General features: G+C 43.7%; 2 protein-coding genes across 16 annotated transcripts in view; one reads left to right on the forward strand and one right to left on the reverse strand.

The window, feature by feature from the left end:
* Window positions 1-5,681: 5,681 nt before the first annotated feature.
* Window positions 5,682-14,523, forward strand: PRKAB1 (protein kinase AMP-activated non-catalytic subunit beta 1). Of its 2 annotated transcripts, none has more exons than XM_068653811.1 (9): window positions 5,682-5,936; window positions 6,136-6,227; window positions 7,053-7,227; window positions 8,077-8,243; window positions 9,675-9,768; window positions 10,751-10,865; window positions 12,127-12,260; window positions 12,741-12,809; window positions 12,892-14,523. In XM_068653811.1, the coding sequence occupies exons 3-9, from the start codon at window positions 7,063-7,065 to the stop codon at window positions 12,967-12,969; spliced, it is 822 nt and encodes a 273-aa protein (XP_068509912.1). In that variant the 5' UTR covers window positions 5,682-5,936; window positions 6,136-6,227; window positions 7,053-7,062; the 3' UTR covers window positions 12,970-14,523. The 2 variants fall into 2 exon arrangements, with proteins under 2 accessions (XP_068509912.1, XP_068509913.1); XM_068653812.1 differs by having other exon boundaries at window positions 6,175-6,227.
* Window positions 14,524-16,282: 1,759 nt separating this feature from the next.
* CIT (citron rho-interacting serine/threonine kinase) overlaps window positions 16,283-22,511 on the reverse strand; it is a 120,576-nt gene continuing 114,347 nt past the window's right edge. For 7 of the 14 annotated variants that reach the window (XM_068653781.1, XM_068653780.1, XM_068653768.1 and 4 more), the window contains 5 exons: window positions 21,792-21,872; window positions 21,095-21,173; window positions 20,791-20,970; window positions 19,885-20,218; window positions 16,283-19,386 (listed from right to left, as the gene is read on the reverse strand). In XM_068653781.1, coding sequence (XP_068509882.1) covers window positions 19,363-19,386; window positions 19,885-20,218; window positions 20,791-20,970; window positions 21,095-21,173; window positions 21,792-21,872 — 698 coding nt within the window. In that variant the 3' untranslated portion in view covers window positions 16,283-19,362. The remainder of the gene's footprint in view (window positions 19,387-19,884; window positions 20,219-20,790; window positions 20,971-21,094; window positions 21,174-21,791; window positions 21,873-22,511) is intronic. The other 7 variants (XM_068653779.1, XM_068653776.1, XM_068653772.1 and 4 more) reach the window with 2 other exon arrangements.

The raw sequence follows: 22,511 nt of genomic DNA on the forward strand, positions 1-22,511 counted from the left end.
CAAATCATTCTGTGATAGACCCAAAGTGAGGTATCCAATGTTTTGGCAAAGAAAGAAGAAGAACAAATGCCCAAATCAGCAAGACCCCTGGGTGATAGCAGTAGTTATGGAAGGCAAAATGCAGTTGTCCAGCTGAGGAATTAGCGCCTGCTTTATATTTTGAGGGCCATACAAAAAATTTTCAGTATCTATGATAGGCACTGGAAATTACTTCTCCTTCATCATCATCCCTCTAGGTTTAGGTTTGACCCATTACCATTACACGTTGCACCTGCCAAGGTTGATGAAGAAAAAAAAAAAAAGAGCTCTCATGTGTGCTCTGAATTTCTGAATTATGCTAATTCATGAAATAGAGGGGAGAAAAAACAGTAAAATGTATTTCAACTCAATGTCTGTGCCCTGGGGAAAAGAATAGTGTCTTCCTTTCACAAATCTGCTCCAGGCTTCCATTTTTTTTCTGCAGTCTTCCTGCATGCTGAAGGCACCGACTGATGTCTGAAGTCCAGCTCTCTTTTCTTTCCTGCATGTATTACAGGCAGAGACAGATGGAAACTTGAAATTGCTGGCCTCAGCTCCTGGATCAGATTAGCATCTTTCGCTTCTTACAGGGCAGCTGCATTCTGCAAAACAGCAGTGTGTATGTATCTTGATATGTAACCCTAGAACAGGGCTTCTAAATATAAGAGGAGTTTCTTTGCTGCTGTATGAAGGGGGCCAGCCAGACGTTTAAGCAGCATGTGGTGTATGTTTCATCAGATTGCACAGCAAAAAAAAAAAAAATCACATCAAGAGGAGAATATGAAATTCTTAGGGTGCCTCCCTGCAAGCACACCCAAGAGTCCATATCTTGTGACTTGAAGATCAGCACTGGCTCCTCAATTTATGTGGTCGCAGCTATAATTCATGAACAGTGTGCCTCGGGGGTCCAGAAGCTGTTGCCTCTGTATCCATATCTATGGATATGTGCTCACAGTATGAGCTGTGTTCTGCCTCTCAGCCTGGAGACAGGTTGTATCTGACTGCTACCACAGTGTCTGTCACTCTCAAAATTAGCCCAGATACCTTTGCTGGGACAGTGTGTGCACATCTCTGTAGGCTCATTTCCCTACCTGGATGCTGACTTCCTCAGTTATTTAAGATGGATTTTATTCCTGATTTGCATCAGTAGGGAAGAGACTGTGTCATCTTTCAGGTTATTTTATATTTGAGTGCACTGTATACGCGTATATAAACAAGAGGATACATTTGAAGTACTGCATTTCCCAAAGCAAGTGAGATTTAAATACAAAAAAAAAAGTCGCTGGGCTGATTTGGGGCCAAGGTGGTGCCACATCCCGGTAACCTGACAGCTTTTCAGGGGCCTTTATAGAATGTGTTTCATGGAGGGAAGGGTCCACATCACCAAACCTTCACTCCTAATGATGTAACTAAGAGAAAGCCAAAGAAAAGTGGAGCCTGCACTGCCTTTGGAGAAGATACCTTCAGGCAAAGTCACATGGGGAAGGCCTGTCCAGGACAGTCTGTGTGGCTTCTGCCTAACCTACAGCTCTTCTGAGACTGAGCCTTGAGTCTTTCATAGGCAGTACCTTCAGGCTGAAACACTATTTAAAAGTTGGCTTTCTGTTACTATCCTCCCATCTCCTACCTCATTCTTAATTAGTAGGTCACTGAAGGTGTGCAGTGCTGTGTTGGAGTAGAGGAGTTGAGAAGGGATGCAGTGGGCTGTCTACGAGTGATTTTTTATGTGCACTCACTATTTTCCGTTTCCCAAGCACAACGGCATGTTCTGCACGCACAGCAACGGCATGCGCTCCTGAAATGTGAGTGAGCCTTTAAGGAGGCCGCCCGACTTCCTCTGCATCACTCCCTGGCAACCTGGTGAAATGGGCTAAATTCAGAAGTGACCTAAATGGAGGAGCACAGTAGGAGACGGATCTTTCAGCCACTATAAGGGTGTAAGAACAAACTTGGGAACCCAGGGTAAGAAGGAAGATTATAGTAAGAATTTTAATGGGGAGGTTTCTGCAGTTTAATTTTTCCTGTCTTGAACTCCAGGATAAGTTCTGCTGCTGCTACCAACTCACTCACTTCTCTCTATGGCACAGAAGCTAAGAGAAGCACTTGCTCATATATCCTTTTTAATGCAGTCTGTGTCATGTCTGAATTTGATCTACCAGCTCATGACTGAGGATAGCTCTTCTGTTTTTGTCATATCAAGCTGCAGAGCTGAGTGAGCTTCCACTTAGCTTGCTGCTACGTCTCTTTGGCTAAGTAAGCTTGTGTTGTGTCAAGGAAAAAGAACTTTGCCAGATACCAACAGATTCATCAGGACTTTAAACTGCACAGTTGGAGACTTGGCCATTGCACTTTTTTCAACACATACTCCGGTGTAAGAGGAAGGGACTGTCCACTGAAATTAAGGGATGCACAGCAGCTTGAGGGGTAGTGGTCAGCAGTAGCAGCCTCATGCACTTATATCTCAACCAGTGTGTGATGTGAGCTTAATTGCCTTTTGATTTTAACTAACTCCAGGAGATAACCCAAACAGGGAAACTGGGATTTTGACCTAGAGCACAGGCTGGTGAGTGCTATCCCTTCCCAAGGGCTAGGAGTTGAAAGCAGAGTTCAGCTTTGACTTTTTGTGCCTACAAGGCTAATGTCTTCACCCCATTTAAACAAAGACACATGTACCCATAATACAGTTCTCTCCTGACATCATTTCCATTCTTTTTTGGCCCTTATTTTCTTTAAAAAATAGTTATCTGATGAAGACAGATGATAAGTTACAGCTTTAGAGAGTAGAGTGACTCAGTGGTAAAGGTGACACTTCACTTGACTCCTCAGCCTGTACTGGAAAGTGCTCTGTCATGACTCTTAGATCTTTGGCAAAGTCTGCCAAGTCTCACAAGTTTATGAGCCAACAACCAATAATTTCTGTCTAGGATGGTCTGTGTGAGTTTTAATAGGCCTTGTCTAGTTCATATTTATTAAAGAAAGTAGATGTGAGTAAGGGAAGAAGGAGCTGACCATTCTATGTGGCCAGTGATATGACAAATAACACAGAGACCACCTAACTCCTAATACCCTGCAGGTGTTTTACAAGTATCTCCTGTTAGAATGTCACATTGCCATATGCAGTGGTATAGCACAGTCATGACACCTGAGAAAGCATTCATTGTTTTATGGAAAATCTGAAAGTGGACTGAGCTCTTTTTTTTTCCAAGTGAATTTCTTATTTAAAATTATTAAGTTACATTTTCCTCTGTTTTTTTTTTTTTTTTTTTTTATTACCTTGAAGCTGTCATTTGCAATTTAAACTCTCGTTGTGATTCACTGTGCAATTTCCATAATACCACTCTTTTCCTGAGCAGACAACCATAAATCTTAGGGTATTCAAATTGTCGTTGTGATCAATAATACCAAAGTAATTTTGTATTTGTTTTCTGTGATGTCTAAATTTAAAGTTTACTTAAGATGAGTACTCGTTTCCTGGAAATGTGGGTAGTTAACACAAGCTGGGTCCTGAATATGCCAGAACAAAATAATTTTCAGTTCTTTATTTGTATTTAACTAAAAGATATTGCAGTAGTCACTCTGCCTAGCGTCATCTCTATTTGGCTGATGGAAAGCTAATAGCTAAAGGCAACAGTGATTAAGAGTCTTCTCGAAAGTTATGCTCGCAGTTAGCGTTTGAAGCAAGAAAGTTTTTTTTTGTTTAATTCTTCTCAGTGAAAGTACTCTGTCTCGAAAATATGTCAGTTTAGAAAACCAAAGTTTGTTAGTTGTTAACAGTTGTCATAGTAAATGATTTCAGTAGCAAGTGACACCTCTTGACATTCTCACTAGGGAAGTTAACCAGAAACCTTGTTTGTGATGCAAGAAACAAAGAAGTTTTGATGGAAGAATGTGAACCCGTTCCCCATCTGGCAGTAACAAAAGGAAGGTTAAGACAGGTATGTTAAGGGGCAGGAGTAGCAAAGGTGTTTCGTAGTCTTCCTTTGGGATGTGGAGACAGACATGTCCTGGGTGAAGTGGCAGAAGGGAAGTTTTTATGCCCTTCAGGTTACAGATCATAGAAGGAGGCAAAAAATCACAGATGCTATTACAGGGAGGAGCAAAACTCCTGTGTTCCAGAAGATCAGTGGGCAGATGATCTTTGCTGGGCCATTGTGGCATGTCTTCAGCTAATCTCTTGCTTCCTACATCTCCTTTATGAACAGCTGTAAGGGAATTGGGCTCCCACTCAAGCTGATGGGAGAAAACAATACTGAAGTGCTTGTGAGGACCATACATACAGACATGATGATTTACTGGGCAGCCACCCGTGTAAGACTGATTGTTTATGGTATAAAGACAGCCAGCCCTCATAATTTGTGGGGACCAGGCACTTAACAAAAAGTTACAGGCTGGTTCCTCCAGGACTGTGCTGCTCCCACCTGTCCCAGCTGTGGCAGTGCAGGAAGACAATCAGTTGGAGAAAGCAGTCATGGGGATAAGGCAGGGAGAAGATAGCAACATTGAAGCCCAGTTACCAAGAGGCTGAGAAACCTGTGCCCATTGCCTCTGTCCTGTCCACAGTAACTCCCAAAGGTTTTGGCAGGTAGCACACCACGAGGTGGTTCCTCACTGTGTGGGGAGGAACCATGATATTTTAATACCAAGACTTTAAACTGAGTGATGCTTGGACCTACCATAAACCACTTAATGACAGCCTCATGAGCTATTAGCAGTCCCTATCCAGAGCTCATTCCTGGTCTATGCTCATTACACATAACAGAAACCATTGCACAGCAGAGAATGGGCCCTAACAGGAATGTACCTTTAGGTACAATGATTCTGTCTGGCTGTTGTGCGGGTCATCGCGATGGTCCCACTGGCAAGTGGTGTGCAGGACAAGGCAGCGTGTGGTGCATCTCCAGCCTGCGCCACGGCCGGCTCTGCAGACACAACCAGCACAGGCAGAGGCATGGGTGTTAGTGCCGGCCAAAAAAGAACCGGGGAAACAAAACAATCAGGTTTGTAGACAAAGAATTTAAGAGTGCTAAGCTGTGTTAAATATCAAAATAACAACAGCTGCATTTTATAGCAGTGTAACTGTTCCGCAGGAGCTAGGCAAGAGCTGCCCACACACATTCCCCTCTCAGCCCCTCTAACAGGCTGTCCCGTGCGGAGGTATTCCACCCATGAATGACAAATTAGCAGCAGCTGTTCCTCAAAACATGCTGCAGGAGCCATCCCTCAGGGCAGCACACGGCGAATCCGTCTGTCCCGGCAGAATTCCTCCCACCACACTGCAGCGTGCCACTAGGACATGCTCTGGGTTGGTAGCAAACCTTCTGTCTGTTTGCAGGTTGCATCGACTGGGTAAGGAAAAACAAACCAAAAATCAAAAAACCAAAACAGCACCACCAACAAAAGCAATTCCCTTGTGACGAGAACTACCAACCCGGCAACTTCCAGCCCTCGCAGCTTCGTGCCTGTCACTAAAGTAGAAAAAAGACAGCGGCAGCAGATGGAGAGCACAGGGTAACAGGAGATAGTGCAGTTGGGAGTGCTTAGAGAAGTACATCAGAGCAATGCACACGTATAATTTAATTTGGGGAACATTTATTAGTTCGGGACTTTCCGGGTGCTGTTGCTTGATGCTCCTTGTCGCGTTCACACGGCCGCCCCTCGCTCCGGATTCACCCGGAGCAGCAGCAGCGCCTTTCCCCTGGCTCAGCGCCCCGGGGCTCGCTCCCCCCCGTCCCTAAAACCCCGTGGTGGAGACTGAGGGGGGAAAAACCAGCCCCAGGAGGCCGGCACAGAGCCGGGAGCCGGGGGCAGGGGCCGGGGCCTGCAGGGCCCGGCAGCTCCGCGGGGCGGCAGCGGGGACGGGGCCGGGGACGCGGAAGCGGAAGCGAGGGCGGCGGGGCCGGGGCCGGGCCGGGAGGGCGGTGGGTGCCGGGGGCGCCTCTGGGTGCTGGGGGGGCCGGGGAGGGGCCGGGGGGACCCTGCTGCTCGTCCCGGGGGCTGTGGGGGGGTCCCGGGCAGGGGCAGCCCCCTCCGGCGCCGTTGGCAGGAGCAGCGGCGTGCGCCCAGCCGTGGGCACGCTCCCCCGTGGTGTTGTTTTTATTTATTTATTTATTTTTTCAGCGCCAGGTGAATCCTTTGCTGCTTTGTTTGCTTCCCCAGGTCCCGCACGCCGCGACTGGTCTCAGGGTAGGACTGGGCTGAGATCTCTGCAGGTAAAAGTCAGGCACTGTCTGAAATAGGAGGCTACGGGGGCAGTGGCCTGTGTCCGTACATGCATCCCGTGTGCTCTGCACAAGGCCCTGCTTGCATGGTTCCTCATGGCCCCCTGGGACATCTCCAAGTTACTGCCCTGCAGCCGAATGCATCCTTTCAGTAGGATGGGCTATGTGAATGCAGGGGGCAGAGGGCACCCACTGTCACCCCTCTCCCTGCTGGGGGGCTGCACAGGCTCTGGAGCCGGAGGGTTTGTCACACTGCCTGCACAGCAGGCCCTGGCTGTCCCAGAGAAGAGTGGAGACTGGAGGCAGCCTCATCAGTGGGGCCGTGCCAGCTGTGCTTCCTGACCCCAGTCAGCTGCTGTAACAATCCTTCAGTAGGTCACTGCCAGAGCTAACTTTTTATTTTCTACTGAAGTCACATTTTTAACAGGCCGCTTTTGAAGCGCTCTGACAGTTAAGTTCTGCTGATGTTTTGACTGATGTAGTAGAACATTGTATGTATGGGTGTTTCAAAAGACAGAACAAGTGCTCAGCTTGTGAGGGCAGAATACGAGTGCTGCAGTGACAGATACCTGCCTGCCGAGCTTTTAGAGTGGCTGAATCTTGCAGGGATATTAGGATATTGAATTGTAACACAATTCAAGGGTAGTTAAAAGTCATCATTTACTGTCAGTGTTCTGAGATGCTAGTACATTGGATTAATGGTGGTTCTTAGACTTTAACTCAGAACCCAGGACTACTGATGATCCTGCTTTCCTGCCTAATGGTGTTCTGGCTTCAAAAGTACATGTGCCAATCTGGCTTTTCCTGCTCTTTTAGGTCGTTAAAAATGGGGAACACAAGCAGCGAGCGAGCTGGACTGGAGCGTCATGGGCATAAAGCATCCCGAGGTGACAACTCAGGAGGAGCCATCAGTACAAAAGAGGGTGATAGACCAAAAATCTTAATGGATAGTCCTGAAGATGCAGACTTGTTCCAATCAGAGGAAATTAAGGTATGGCTGGTTCTTGCCTTCTGACATTACTGGCTTGGGCATCCTGTCCAGCTGTAATGCCACACAGCTGTTAGCCATCTACAGTTATTCTGTGACTGAATTTACACACAAAATGAACTGCTTCCCTCGCTTCCCACACTAAGGAAAGGTATACCATTGATATTCAAACAGATAAAATGTGTAATGTCTTGTTTTTCAGCAAGAATTAATTGTAAAAAAAAACAAAAATTAAATGTCTCCGCTTTTGCCCAGCTAACTACAGTGACCCATATTCCTTCAAATCCTTAATGGTCTTGCAGTCACCCACAATGTTTAATCTATTATTTTCCATATTAAAAGATCTGTTAACTGCCTTTTTGCTCATTATTAGGTGACTGGTAGAAAGTTCTTGCTGTGCAACGTGTTTCATGAGAATATCTAACAATAAATTACACTGTTAGATTTTTACTGTTGTACAAAGCTGTGTCCTGTAAACAACTTGTAACCTTTCTGGATCCAACTACAAATTTTGTGCCTACCATGTTTGTGCAATCTAAATACTTCTTAAGTGTATTTCTTCTTAATTATCTTTCTTTTATCTCTCTTTTTAACGTAAGTTAGGCTTCAGGAAGAAGGGCTATTTTGCCTTCCACTCTTTCAGTAAATTTGGAAAGCTTTAACAGCTTTGAAAAATCCTTGCAAATGAACGGTATCTAGAAATGCCCACTTTCTAATGTTCTTCTGACGAAAGCTACATTAAACTTATACCTTAGAGAATCATGCCTAAGTGCAAAAATATGTATAGTGAAATATCAACTGTCAAAGGCTGCCAAGAAGGAATTCATATTGATTAAAATGTTGTGCTTGTAGGCTCCACTGGAGAAAGAGGAATTCCTAGCTTGGCAACAAGATCTGGAAGTGAGTGATAAAACCCCTACTCAAGCTCGACCAACAGTCTTTCGCTGGACTGGAGGAGGGAAAGAAGTTTATTTATCTGGGTCCTTCAACAACTGGAGTAAAATTCCTTTGACAAGGAGGTAATGAACTTCTTTTGCAGTATCAGTGATATTCCCTGAGGACTGGGAATGCTTATAGAAGTGAGAAAGATAGTCAGCTGATAGATTGGTATAGTGCTCGGATATGGATCAGCATAGTGCTTACCACTTTGCAGCTTCTCTTCTCAAGCGCTTGGCAAGAATCTGAATTTCTCTTCAGTTTTTGACTTTTAGATGGCTGGGAATGACAGTTAGGTTGTGTGTCAATTTTAAGGAGAGGTCTGTTATCCATTTGCTATGTTTAAATGACCCAAAACAGTTCTTGCTGTGCAGAGTCTGCTGTCTGGGACGGACTTGGGCTATGTAAAATGAGGCTTCTTTTAAGCATAGTGTCTCTCATGGCACATATACTTTCTTGTCGTATGATTGGTTTTTGTCCAGCTTTGTGACAGTTTGCTCTCCTGCCATTTTCTGGAGTTTATCATCTCAGTGGGTGTCTGCTTGCACTGTAATTGTTGCAGAAGTGTCTTAATCTTAGGAAACTTGAGGGAGGAGCATGGTGGCCTGATGAAATAAATGGTATTGGATGGGAAAAAAAGGGTACTGTAGCAGTATTACAGTCATTCTCTTAAGTAGAAAGCCTAGGAGATGGGAAATGGTGAAATCAATCTGGAAGAAGGCCAAAAACAGATCTTGACAAATTCTGAAAAAAGCAGGTTCATCTCTTGTCAGGTTACATACTGTGGGGAAGGAGATACCTGAACCTCTTTAAAGGCTGAATAAAATATGTGTTACAGAATCAAATATGCTGAAGTAGAAGAGTTCATTGTGCTCCTTACTTGAACAGAAGTAAAGAGAAATACTGGCACTGCATGGCTTGTTTGAATTGCTCACATAACTTCAACTGCTTCTCAGCTTCTTTGAGATGCCTATAAAGAATCCTGAAGAATCAGGAAGTTCACAGCACAAGAGTATGAAAATTGCTACGCAGCAGCTATTCTAGCCTCAAATACCTCAGAAGTACTGAGCTGCTGCTTTCATCTTCCAGTTGCTGTTCATTTCATTTCTGAAATGCAGTTTGTGATGACAAATACGGAAAGACAAGGCAATATAAGTAAGCTGAACTTGTTCCCTTAACAGGAGACTGGCAGATAAAATGAAATCTTGAATACTAACAAGTAACACAAAGGTGTGAGAATGACTTTAAAAAAGCCCAGTGCTAATAATTCCTGGATTTCAGGAATGTGGATGCTAATTTTGAATGTGTTGTCACAGAATAAATTATTATTATTAACGTTAACTCTAGTTTGAGTATTTACCTTAGATTTTATCAGTCTCTTAAACATGGTGTTGCCTTTTTAAGTTTTCACATATTAAGGAGATTTGTATTCTGTGTTACAGTGTTTGTCATAGTTTATACATCGATGCAATAGTCAGAGTATTTTAGGAGAGGTTGTTTGTTTTAAATTCCAGTCACAACAACTTTGTGGCCATCCTGGACCTGCCAGAGGGAGAGCACCAATACAAGTTCTTTGTGGATGGGCAGTGGACACACGATCCTTCAGAGGTAATGCTTTCTTCAATTTGCTATATTTAATCACTGGGGCATCTGAAGAGGAGAAACTGAGGGGTTTCTGCACCAGTAGCTGTCTTTTCAGAGAGGAGGCATTTATTAACAGAAATGGATTGTTTAAGCTGCTGAGAAAGCTCTGATCCCTGCTGGCCTAGGTGGTGGTGTCCGACTGACAGCCTCAAAGGACAGGAGATTTTGTAACAAATGGGTGACAAGGTCTCTTGGGTCTTCATTTTTAAGAGATTGTGAGCTGATCTTGTCTGGTCCTAAATCGTCCTTTAAAGCACTATAGCACTGCTGACAGCCGAAATCCCCCTGTGCTACACTTGCTGTCTGTGCCAGAAAGTTGATCTTGCTGGTCTAGAATTTTCCATCATCCAGTAATTGTGCCAGTTGTGCCAAAACTTACCAGGTCATTTCCTCCTCCTCCGCTATAAAACGAGTGTTAACCCTGTTGCACCCAGCAGTCCCTACCTGCCTCAAAACTAATGCACAGCTGGTTGCTGTCTTCTTGCTGCTTTGGCAAACCTGGCGGAATTTGCCTTACAGTAAAATTAGTTCTTAGAACCCTCTGCGCTGGACTCTAGTCCTAGCTTTAGCAGTACACCTGCAATACCAACCATACCAGACACCAGCCTGGCTATGAAAGGCCTGCAGAAACTAAAAGTAAAGCCTAGCTCCTTCTTACCTCACTGTTAGCTTTAGCCCAAACCTAACCCTTGCCTTGTCTATAGCCAAAGAATTTCTCAATGTCACGTGGACCTAGCAAGTTCAACTGACATGAGTCCCTGTCTGGTTCTAAGTCCTGCACCTGGCCCTTAACCCAACACTGAGCACTAGTGAGCTCCTAATCTGGTACCAGCCTATTTTAAAAGCAAAATACTTCTTTTTTGTTAATGCTGATTGCATAGTTTTGAGAATTCTAATAGTCCTGCAAGCTTTTTTATTCTGACTTTTGTATCCCGTTTCTTCCCAGCCAGTAGTAACCAGCCAGCTAGGTACTGTCAACAACATCATCCAGGTGAAGAAAACTGACTTTGAAGTATTCGATGCTTTGATGGTGGACTCCCAGAAATGTTCAGACATGTCTGGTATGAGCAGTACAAAATAGTAATTTTATATCACACTTCTTAGAGCTGCTAAAACTTCTGTCTTCCTTTATGTCTGGAGTTAAAGCTCCAGTATAGATTAATCTCCCCTTTTGTCAGGCCCTTTGGACACAAAGAAAGAATGTGGAATGCACAAAAGACGCCTCTGACAGAGCACTACAGCTCATAGTAGATGTGATTGAGGAGGAAGTCATGTGTGCTTAATAGCTGTTTGCCTGTGAAATGTGAAATGACTGTTTTTAGCAGGCTCAGTACTGCATCAGTCTGTACATTACAACATCAAACCGATGTTGACAGCCTACATTGTTCCCAGTAACATCTTGTTCTGCTAAGGAGATGGGCTGAGGAGGTTACAAGTTATGTGTCAATAGGCAGAAATTCGGTACATCTTAGTAATGCTACTATGGGCTGAGGAATATCTCGTATCCTATCAGTTTAGTGTAAGTGGTCCATATCTTAGATCAGAACACTATGAAAAAGTTATTTTAGTCTGATGTTTCAGGTTCTGGTATAACAGAAGAGAGGTAAGATTGAGCTTAATCATCTCTGAAATCAACCTTGCCAGCTATCCTTTGTAGGCCTTTGTAGGGATAGAGACTGTGACTATTCAGTGTTCAGATCTGTCCTTTGGGCCTGAGGCAGAAGATGCCTTTGGCTTGTTTTTGCTGTATACCACTTTGCCCTGGACAAAGCCTTTTTGGAGAAAGTGTAACTTGTGAGACTTGGGCAGTACAAGAATCCAGGAGACTCTAGTACTTGAAGCCCTACCGTGCCCCTGCACCACCCACGCGTTGTAAAAACCTTTCATTATTTTGCTTTAAATTCTGAAAAGCGCTTTCCATTAAGCTGTCCCTGCACTGCAGTAACACTTACCTTTTACATGTGCGTTCCTTTGTGTTTGATACTTCCCTTGCAGGTAACGTTGTGGCTCAATGCTTAATATTAAGTGTTTGCTGCAGAAGTGACAGGCAGAGTTGACAGTGAAGGTCTGGAGTGCAGTAGGCACTTAGAACTCAGCCTCCCAAATCTGCACAGCTACTCTCAAAGCAGACAGACTTTGGTCATCTTGTTGGACAGCGACTGATCCTGTTTTGTTGCATCAACTGCTGCAGCTTATGTATTTACATGGCATTGATTTATTTTGGTCACATGTTCCTGGATGTGCGAATCCACTTCGTACCTGTAATGAGCAGATATTCTTACAGAGTATTTTAAGAGTAAATATTTAACATCTCTCTGGCAGAGTTGTCGAGTTCACCTCCAGGACCTTACCACCAGGAGCCCTATGTTTGTAAGGCAGAGGAGCGCTTTAAGTCTCCACCCATTCTTCCTCCACACCTACTGCAGGTCATCCTGAATAAGGACACAGGCATTTCTGTAAGTACATCAGTCTGTTTTTCTGAATAAGGGCCTTGAGGGTGTGAATGCATGGGGAAAAATCTGGAATACTGAAGGAAAAGCCTTACAGTGGTTGCCGTGTTTGTAAGTTTCATATTATATTAAAACCAGGTGGATCCATCTGAAGTAGCTTATCTTTCTACTTGACTTAAGAGAACTGGATTGTTGTTTTATGCCCTCAAACCCTAATCTTCCTACTGCAACACTACTTAAATGTCACGAGCACGTAAGAAGTAACTGAAATCTGTTTCATGATGGCAGTGAGGATGCAGAGGGTTTCACCCTGGAGGGATCTTGTATCATTCTGAAACTGTTTTTTTTGATGGACTGTGTGCAAGAAGCAGTACGATGCATTTGACCGTGTGGCTAGTTGCAGATGGTGTTTATCACCCATGAGCTCTGACAAGTAAGCTGTGAGTTCTGTTATTTTCACACTGTCTCACTTTCTCTTTTTTCCAGTGCGATCCTGCTTTACTCCCTGAACCCAACCATGTCATGCTGAACCACCTCTACGCACTTTCTATCAAGGTGAGAGGCCAGGACACATACTTCACACTAGCAGGTTTTAGATAATTGTATAATATGCTCACTTGTTTTCAATCTCCTGTAGGATGGAGTGATGGTGCTTAGTGCTACGCATCGTTACAAGAAGAAATACGTGACTACTTTGCTGTACAAGCCAATATGAACATCGTAGTACTTTGTGACCAAGTATTCTGGGCCAGTGCAGTCTCAGAAAAAAAAATGCTTCTCTTACCAAATGTATTCCTGCTCTGTGCTGTAGCAAATGAACTCTAATTTCATATTGTTTCTGAGACTTACAGGTTCTCCTATATTTGCCTTATTTTCCCAGTCCCACCTTGGATGTTCTTGGAGACGGCAGCTCCATGGCAACGAGACTGATGGCAAAGGTGTCACTGCCTGTTGTCCGTTCAGTTAAAAAACACACTGATTCAATAAGGCTGAGAAATGTGAGGGCAGCAACAGATTAAGGACCTTCAGAGAGCCAGATTATAGGAAATAAACAAGCCAGCCCAAAGTCTAGAGAGTTCAGGATTCTTGTGGAATCTTATCTGAGCTCAACATCAGCAAAAGCAAGCCCATGACTGCTTTCATAACTTATGTGCATCAAAGCCACAATTATTTCAGTAGCAAGTTTCACACTTGTATGGCTGAAATAATGGTGAGGAGTGATGATTATTTTGTAGCGTCTTTTCTAGGGAAAATCATTGACACAATCACCTGCACGTTCCTTTTTATTTTACAGTAGATTGGGGTGCTCTCTTTCTACTGTGAATAGCTCTGTAGTTTTTCTCTTCGTGAGAACTGAAATATAACTTTTCCCCTGTGGAATTTCTGTAATTGAAACAATTTCAGTTGTTTTTACTGGCTGGGTTTTTGTGTAAATCATAAATGTGTCTTGCAGTAATCTACTTTTGTAACCACTTTCCCTTGCTGTCTGATAAATTCCTCAAGCTGGGCTAGGTAGCTGTAATGAAATCAGGAGATACCATTTAGGGATTAGGTCTTCAGTAACAGCCGCTGTCAGCCGACTCAGAGGTGACTGCAAGTTACCTGCATCCCAGCGGCCAACCTCCCGCTGTGAGTGGCTGTGATGTGCTGGATGCAGCAGCATTGCACCTCCTGTACCCAGGGCTGGAGCTGGGCCTCCTTGGCAGCAGCACAGACCACAGGTGTAAAACCCCTGGTGCTTCCAAAGCCAGGGCTGTGGTAAGTGCTGCAAAGTTTATTCTATTTTCTCAGTGATTATAGTAATGTAATGTCAGGTTGCCCGTATGCGGTATTCAGAGCCTGCTTAATCCCCAAATAAATGCAACACTAATGCAAAACTTCCTGCTCGTGTGCCTCAGGCCTGCCTGGAGAACCCACCTCAGGAGCTGACCTGCTGGGTCTGCTCCTGGTCAGGGCTGGTGCCTGTGCCTGTGACAGGCAGCCCCAGTCCCACGGGGGGAAGAGCACGTGGAACAAAGCAGGAGGGACAGAAGCCGCAGCAGCCAGCATTCAGCAGAACCACAGGGGACGGTGGTGTGGCATCCTCCTGTCTGTTCACCAGCCTTGTTGCAATACTCTGAGTCGCTCAGTAGATCTGGGTCTAGTGCAATGGTTTTCTTGGAAAACTTTCTTCATTCTGTGCTATGGATGGTATTTGGTATTCTGAACTATGGAATTGCTTTTGTTTTCAGCCTCTTTAGAACCAAATAAAACATTTTCAAGAAAAGTGGATGATGCTGTTATTAGCCTTCCCATTTCTGGTGACCTTCCTTGTGTTGTTACTTGTTACAAGTGGTGCTTGGCTGATTGACCTTTTTATGCCTTTTGTCCAGTGATGCAGCTTGGTCATTCGCAGTTACTGAGTTGCTGAAGGATGTGTTAGTGTGTATTTGTGATGCAATGTTTACAGTTTGATGATTTGTTACAGGCTGCAGTGATCAGGTAAGAAAAAAAAATAAATTGATCTTGGCCTTAAGCCTTGCTGGTTTTGTTAAAGTGACCCATGTTGTAAGCAAACTGTTTGCTGTTCTGAGCCTTTCTCCTGGGCAGTGAGTAATGCAGGGGGCTGGGGTTTGTGGTGTCAGAGGCACACCAGGTACAGCATTGGAGTCAGCTGTGCAGTGGAACAGCCTGCACCCTCTGTAAGTTTATTGGCATCAGACAATACTAAGTCTGGGACGAGGCTGGGGGTTCCATGAGCAGAGCTGCTAGAAGTGTATGCTGTAGTCTGCCTGAGTGTGGAGGGGCTGTTGAGCTCAAGCTAGTTAGGTCAGGGCTTAAAAAAATAAAAAAATAAATAAATAAATTGAAAGAACAGCAAAGGGCAATGGCAAGCAGGTCAGAACAATTCCAGTTAACTAATCTTAACAGGATCTCCTTTTGTTGAAATGTAAGCTCAGTCAAAACTGCCATTTTGCTATATACATGACAGCAGTATTTCTGGCCATGGTTTCATTAATTCTTGCTAACCTTTGTGGATTTTTTTTCCTAATTACATATCTGCATGACTCACTCCAGGCTTTTCATCAGTGCTGAGATGATGGAACGACAGGACAGAGCCAAACGTTTTATAGAAAACTGCTTCGTTTTTTTAAATGTGCAGCTTATAGCAAGCTCTCAGAAGGCAAAGGGTACTTAGTACATGGGGTACACCTGGCAGCGTTTTATTGCCACTCCCTTCACACTCTCCCTTACCCCCCAAAAAAAAAAGTTTGCTTGTGCCCTTCAGAGCCCAGGGTGAAGGGCCCCATTTATTTTTTTTTTGGCCAAGCAATCCAGCCCAGCCCACCAGGGGCTTGCAAGAGTGATAATTCTGTGAGCACATCCAGCTGTGCTTGTTCTGGGTGGGTGAGCACAGCTGCCCAAAGGCTGGGGGCCAATGTGGGGCCCCCTCCCAACCCCAAGGAACAGGGTGGTGACGTGTTGTCCTCCAGCACCTGCGGCTTCACTAGACCTCTCCCAGGAGCCACAGCCTTCCTCCAGGTGAGCCCCTGACACACCTCAGCCCCCCAGAATCCCTTCCTCCTCAGCAGGAGGACTGAGGACTCAGGCCCAAGGTAAGCAGAGGTAAGTGGTGGTGGGGTGGTTTCTTTTTGAAGGTGGGGAGGGGGGAGTTGTCTGCCTGACAGGTGAATGAATTGGCTGATCACACATACAGTCCCTTATTATAACGGGATGAATCAAATCCCTCCAAAGGCAAAAGCTGGATGAAGAGTTGGATTTATTAGCTCGCTTACATTCCCCACCCACCTCTCACAGTCTGTGCTGTTATGTTTATTCTTGGCTGTTGCTAGGAGAGCACTTTTTTTTTTTGTAAGGTAGATGCAGAGCCTTTTGTTACTCTCATTCTGGGACTCTGGAGTAAGCCATTATATTCTATAAATAACAGGAACTCCCTTCCCCCAGCCCCCCACCCCCCTAAATTTCAGCATGACATGGGGTGGTCATGCTGAAGTGGATTTGTGCAGGGTTCTTGATAATCAAAAGGCTCAATAAGTAATTTTTTTTTACTCCACCAGTTTCTGGATTATTTTAGTTTTGTTACAATTCTGATCATGCATCATAGGACTGCAACAATGAGCTTTAAATAAGTATTCTTTGTGCACAGTAAAATAGAAATAAAGGAACATTTAACAAGTTAGCATTTCATCATATACATCAGATAGTAGGCACAATAGATAAATCAAGCAGCTTGGTTTTTATGTAGAGCATTTTCATGAAGAATGTCATGTAGACCAAAATGTAATAGGAGCTATTAGTAACCCTCCCACACACCCTCCAACAAGCCCTTTATTGGGGGTAAGGGGGCGGCTATGTGCACAAAACCAAAAACACTGAACAGTAGGAGGACAAATTAAGTTACTGTAGGCAGCAGTGTGAATATTAAAAACCTCTTCCTGTGAAAGAATACTTCAGACCCTGTAAAAACTGGTTCAGTTAAAAATAGATGTATTTACATTTAAGTCTGATCTAGCAAGTTTTCCCAGCAGGTGTAAGTTAAGATGTACAGCAACTCTGCAGGTTGTACTCAATCTGAATTAGATTTGTGAATGTTTCTTTTTTTAAAAAGTTGCAGCTATTAGGCCTTAAAGCACCAGCATAATACAGCAGTGGGATGAGTAACTGTCTGTCCCCTTTGCTACCAATACTCTGCTGGGATAAATCCCAAAACCTGTCATTAGATCACACTATTGTTAATTAAGATGTTTCTTTTCCAGCTCAAAATGCATGGGTCATTTAGCAGGGCCACATTCTTTTCCCATATACTCACACGTGTCTTACCTCTACCCACATCGCCAGTTAAGTACGTGAGGGCAGAATTTAGCTGTAGGTGTTCGCAGCTGACTGCTGCTAGAGTAAAAGAGTTGGAGAGATCCCTCTGGTTTAGTTCATATGAACATGCTTTGCCTTTGTGAAGCCACTTATGCTACTAGTTCAGGGCATAACGACTATTAAAATGCTAAATAGTCACGGTTAGCTCTTTGGTAAGCTCTGATGCCTATAGATTACACAGCCTTGAATGCTGGGTGCAATATCGGGATGGCTACAGGTTTCTCTGTATAGAAGGAAGCGTTCATTTCACCATGCCAGTCAAGATAGTTATTTGTTTTATTTGGTTATTGTTCAACAACAAAGTTCAATACTTTCCAGATGGAGCTTTGAACTGTCCCTCTAGTTCCCTCCCTTATCAATAATAAAAAGGTAATGAAGAAAATTCCTGTAATTTTAGATACCTAAAACCTCATTTATGCTAACAAGCTTCAGTTGCAATTTAATGTTACAATATTTCTTCATGGGAGCTAGGAGGATTGAGCTGAGGCCCCTCCAGTGTCTGAAGATGGCTGTCCACAACCACCATTAAAACAAAAAAGCTAGTGTTGAAAAACACACAGTTTACAATAAAAAAGTAGAAACCAATTCAATTCCCTTTTGTTACGAATATAAAGTTTCTTGTAAATATGTACAGTCCTTTGAGCTATTTCTATAGCAGGAAGCATTTCACAAACAAGACACAAGATATACACTTTCAGGACTCAACAAGCCCGTTTCTGAGGTCTTGAAGATCTTCCATGAGATGCAAAGATTTAAAGACTGATCTCAGTGACCTTTCAAAATATTCAGACCAGAAGACAAAACTTTCAGCAAGTTTCCTGCCATATCATCTGACCTAAAACAACCCAACAGACAAGAGAACAGAATACAATATTCATGAAACCTGCCAAAGGACACTGACAAGGCATTTGACTTCTTAGGGATTTTTAGAACAGGTTAGCATGGGCTTGCAAGGGACTAGCAGAAGTTTAAGAGGGTGGCCAAGGGAAGATTGGATGCAGTTTTGCTCTTTCCAGTTGTAAAGAACATGGTTGTTCACTTCGAATGTTGCTATTGCAGACTGAATGGTCAAAAATCTGCTTTGAAAATCTTTTGCTCTCTGCTTCATGTTCACAGCAAAAGAGAATAGAAAGCAATAAATGGCTCGAGGTTAGATACGCAGAAGCGAAGGCGAAGGTGTGTTCAGTAACCGCTAAAGCTGTTCATTGTGAGTATCCTCTTGTGCCGTGACACTTGGTGCTTATTGTACGGCAAGTTACAGCTCACAGGGACGAGCCAGCTCTGGGCTGCTCCTCTCCCTGGGGAACGTGGGCTCCTCGTGGGCTTTGAGACGGGGCTGTGGTGTAATTTCTGAAAGGACCACGTTTAATGCTGAGAGGAGAACACAACTGTGACTGTAATTCTTGTCATAGAATAAGGCTTGTTAACTCTTCATTGCCAAATTTCCAGAGTAATTAACGATTATTTTGCAGCGTAATCTAGAGGTTTCAGTTAATTTACAAGTGAGGTACAATACACTACTCAGCAAAGCAACCTAAAAGGAGAGAGCAGCCAGTGATGGTGCAGCAGCATGCAGTGAACTGTCATGCAGAAGACCTGGATAAAGTCTTAACACCCCAGTAGCTTATAGATAATGCACTTTGTCTTGGGGTAGGGCACGTGGGATCACTTAAATCGGGGTTCTTCCCTCCCCAGAGCTGCTCTAGAGCAAGTTTAGTGAGAACAAAATAACTCTCAGAAGTGGCAGGTGAACAGACTACAGAAGTAATTTTTTTGTGTTCTGTAAAGAATATCCAATCACACCTACTGAACGACCTTGGCCCTTCTGTTTCCAGGCCACCAGGAATTCCCAGCACATCTCAGAACTATGATCAATTATCTGTTAAGGGGTGCTAACCACATTGAAGATCTGGGGTGGGACTCTAGTCCCATTTAATTTCCTTGATGAAGCACTAGGGACTAAAGTGAATACAAAAAGTTCATGAACTGCTTGAAAGAGTAACAGTAGTACAAAGTGCAAAAACAGGAGTGCAGGAAAGTGCAGAGAAATTAACTGAGATGCGAACAATCTTCAGAAGCGTCACATCTCCTGATGCGGAGCTAGCTTTGGCCCAGAAATGCTGTTTGGTAACTGGGCAGCAGACATGGAGTGCATATACTCAGTATATTTCCTTTTTTCTTTTTTTTTTTTTTTTTTTCCTGCAGGTCAAGATGAATAACTTTGTCTAGCTGAGACTTACACTGAAGACTGGTCCCAGACCTGGCAGGGAAATAAAATGACAGTTAACGTTGCACATATTTTCCTCATATACGCACAGGTGCCAGAAGCAGTACATCATCTAACTACTGCTCAGCAAGTGCTGCATGCCTAATTGCTTCTAGGTGGCATCATTCTTAAACCACTGACAACAGCAAGCATCAGCACCACCCTGATCACAGCAGGCTCCCACATTCATTTCTCCAGAAACAACAACCTCCCCCTCAAGTCCTCAGTAACTCAACTGATGTTAGTAAATGCACCTGCACTTTCACATCGGAAGGACTTCAACCTGTCCCAGGGTCAAGCTGCTTTTGCAATTACAGAACTAGCACACAGGAGGGTGTTCACAGTGCCAGTGAGTTGCACAACTTGTGTGTATGTTTTGACAGAAATGAAGTGGGGTGAGATTTGATTTGCTCTTATGCTTTACAGTCACCAGCCCTTCTGAAGTCCATGTCTTTTCACAAGAACAGAAAAGTTTCTGAGCTCCTGACTTACCTTGTTGACTTGAGCAAGAGGAGTTCTGGCACCACTCACAGGCATTCGTCCTCGGCTGCTCTCGTCAAACAGTCTTCCAGGGGACCTTTCTCTGCGGGTGCTCAGAAGCCGTCCTGGAGATTTCTCCCTCTCCAGTGGTCGCCCAGGTGACTTGTCCCTCCGTAGCTCTGTCCTTCCCTCGCGGTACCGATGTGGTGTGCTTGGTTCTCGAGGGTGGCTTGGACCTTCCGGTGGTCCTGGGCTTGATGCAACCCGCTTGGTTATGTGCTCGTTGTATGTGGGCGGACCTCTCTTGTTAGGGCTACTGTCATTCAAAAATAATGGACGCGAACAGCTGAGCAACAAAAACCTCACATTAAATTTTCTTTTAGCAAAAATAAAGCTTTATCCTAACAGCCAGCAGTGTTTATGTGAAAAATCATCAGACCTCCTTAGGCCAAGCTGAAAAGTGCAAAGAAGTTTTGATGGCTGAGCATTCCTTACATTAGCGACACTGGTAGGGTGCCTTAATAAATTGCTACTGCCTTAATAAATTGCTAATTGCTAGACATCCATGCTCTTTTAAGAGGAAGGGGCTCTTGATTTAGAGATTCTTAAAGTCAATTTTTAGTGTCACATCAGTATCATCTAAGGTCAGCAAGTTTTGAAGTCACAGTGGACCAACATTAACAGCTGAAGATCACAAAACATCTTTTACTTGGGTTTGTAGAAGAGATTACCCACATGCTCCTACAGAGTTAATGTTTCTTAGTGCTCTGGGTTCTAAAAGATGAGCGACTCCAGTCCTTGTTCCATTCCAGAATTACAATAACTCCAAGAATAGAAGGAGGCCAAACATTTGGGGGTAAAAGCTCTCTAGAGTGAGTTTGCTTACACAAGGACCATAACACACTGACTTTTTCATACCTGCGTGTAGCAGAAGATCCTCTGTGATGCTCATTGTTGGTCTCCTTCACCAGATTGCCCTTACAGCAAATCACTCTTAATTTGTCTTGGTAGGAGGAGGCCAAGTAGATAGCTCCAGATGAAATTGCAGGCCCTAGGTACCGTGGATTTGGTATCTCCAAGTGGGCTCGTGCAGGAGTTCTGTGTAAAATTGCAGAAAAAAAGTCTTTACAATGACAATTGCCTGCACATTTTCCTGGGCAGTACAAATACATGTATTCTTCAGCACATACTGTTCAAAATAATGAAAAAAAGAACTACTTACCCTAGAGACGCTCGTGCCTGAATCTCTATCACTTCAAGGGAATTGAAGTGGGTCACAAAGAGATATGGCTCCCTGTAGGCTGAAAGAACATCATAGAAACAAGTAAAACACAATGTAAAATTCTCTATTAAAAACTTCTAAAAAGCATCAGTGAACACAACAGAGCCCTGCAGCCCATTGGAGAAAAAACAGGAAAACTAGGTTTCCTGTAATAAGACAGACAGTATTACTAAACAGAGAGAGAGAAGCTTAGAGAATTGCTCTGAAACTACCTGCATCCCAACAATTTTACTAACTGAAGTATTATGAATTAGGCATTAAATTGTGCTATTAACTGCACAAAATCCATTACATAGAACGAAAGGCCTGAAGGATCCGCACTGGAATGATATATTCTTGACTATTTCAGAAACTTTCAAGCATCATTAAAAAATCCACTAGCCAGTTTAGTCACTGTCAGACTAGGAACATTAAGGAAATACATCAGTTAGGTTTACTTTTCCCTAATTGTTTACACCTCAAGTGGTCTGCCATTAGGATTTATTCTAATATTAAATCATGTGAAAATTTCCATAGCTTCTGGGAGCACTGGGAGAGGTGGGAAGAAAACTGCTGAGAGTGAAGAATGCCTTTCCACGGGAGCGTTTTCTTGTTTCAGTAACGTCTGTAATCCAAGCGAATGTCCCTCTACACCTACCAAAAGCTAAAGGTAAGCGATTCCATTTCAGGTCATCCGTCCTACTGCGTCTTCCATAGGAATCCACAAAGACCCCGAACTCTGCCAAGAAAAGTCGTGTTATGTCATAAGCAAGTGCCTGGATATTGACTCACAGTGAGGTGCTCGCTGTCTTGCCATGTCCTACAGTGCCTTGACATTGCATTGTCTAGATTTAGGAGAACTTGCAGTACCAAAAGGTACTTAACTTCTAGGTCTCTTTATACCAATTAAGGTAAGGTCATTATTTCATCTGTTTTTACAGCTGGGAACACTATGAGACTCCTACTGTAACTTGCTCAGAATTGCTGCTACTGGGCTTTTGAAGACTTTCTGTGCGTTTCCAGGACACTATGCTAGAGAGCCAATAAAAGCAGCTATATGAAAAAACAACACACCCTCTTTTTATCAGCACAAGAAAATTAAAAGGTCTCGTCTATATATATGGAAACCAGACAAGAATTCCAAAGCTTGAAAACCCCCTAGTGTTTTATCAGGCTGATCAAACACCTGTCTGCACTGAACACTGATTACAATCCCTTCTTTTCTGGGCATAGAAGACTATTTGTGGTAACTGACCCAGAGGCACAGAGAACTTTTAAGTCAGAATCAAGCTGATCAAAAGTGCTTCAGCAGACTGGATCAGGAACAGCTATTGTAGCACCAACATCCTGTGCATCTTACTGTTTAAATTACGGGAAG

The sequence above is a fragment of the Anas acuta genome, chromosome 17 (genome assembly GCF_963932015.1).
Source record: "Anas acuta chromosome 17, bAnaAcu1.1, whole genome shotgun sequence".
Lineage (NCBI taxonomy): Eukaryota > Metazoa > Chordata > Aves > Anseriformes > Anatidae > Anas > Anas acuta.

Coding starts and splice junctions, on each gene's coding strand:
- PRKAB1 (XM_068653811.1), top strand. CDS start 7,063: ATGGGGAACACAAGCAGCGAGCGAGCTGGACTGGAGCGTCATGGGCAT. Junction 7,228..8,076: donor TCCAATCAGAGGAAATTAAG/GTATGGCTGGTT, acceptor TTGTGCTTGTAG/GCTCCACTGGAGAAAGAGGA. Junction 9,769..10,750: donor GGACACACGATCCTTCAGAG/GTAATGCTTTCT, acceptor GTTTCTTCCCAG/CCAGTAGTAACCAGCCAGCT.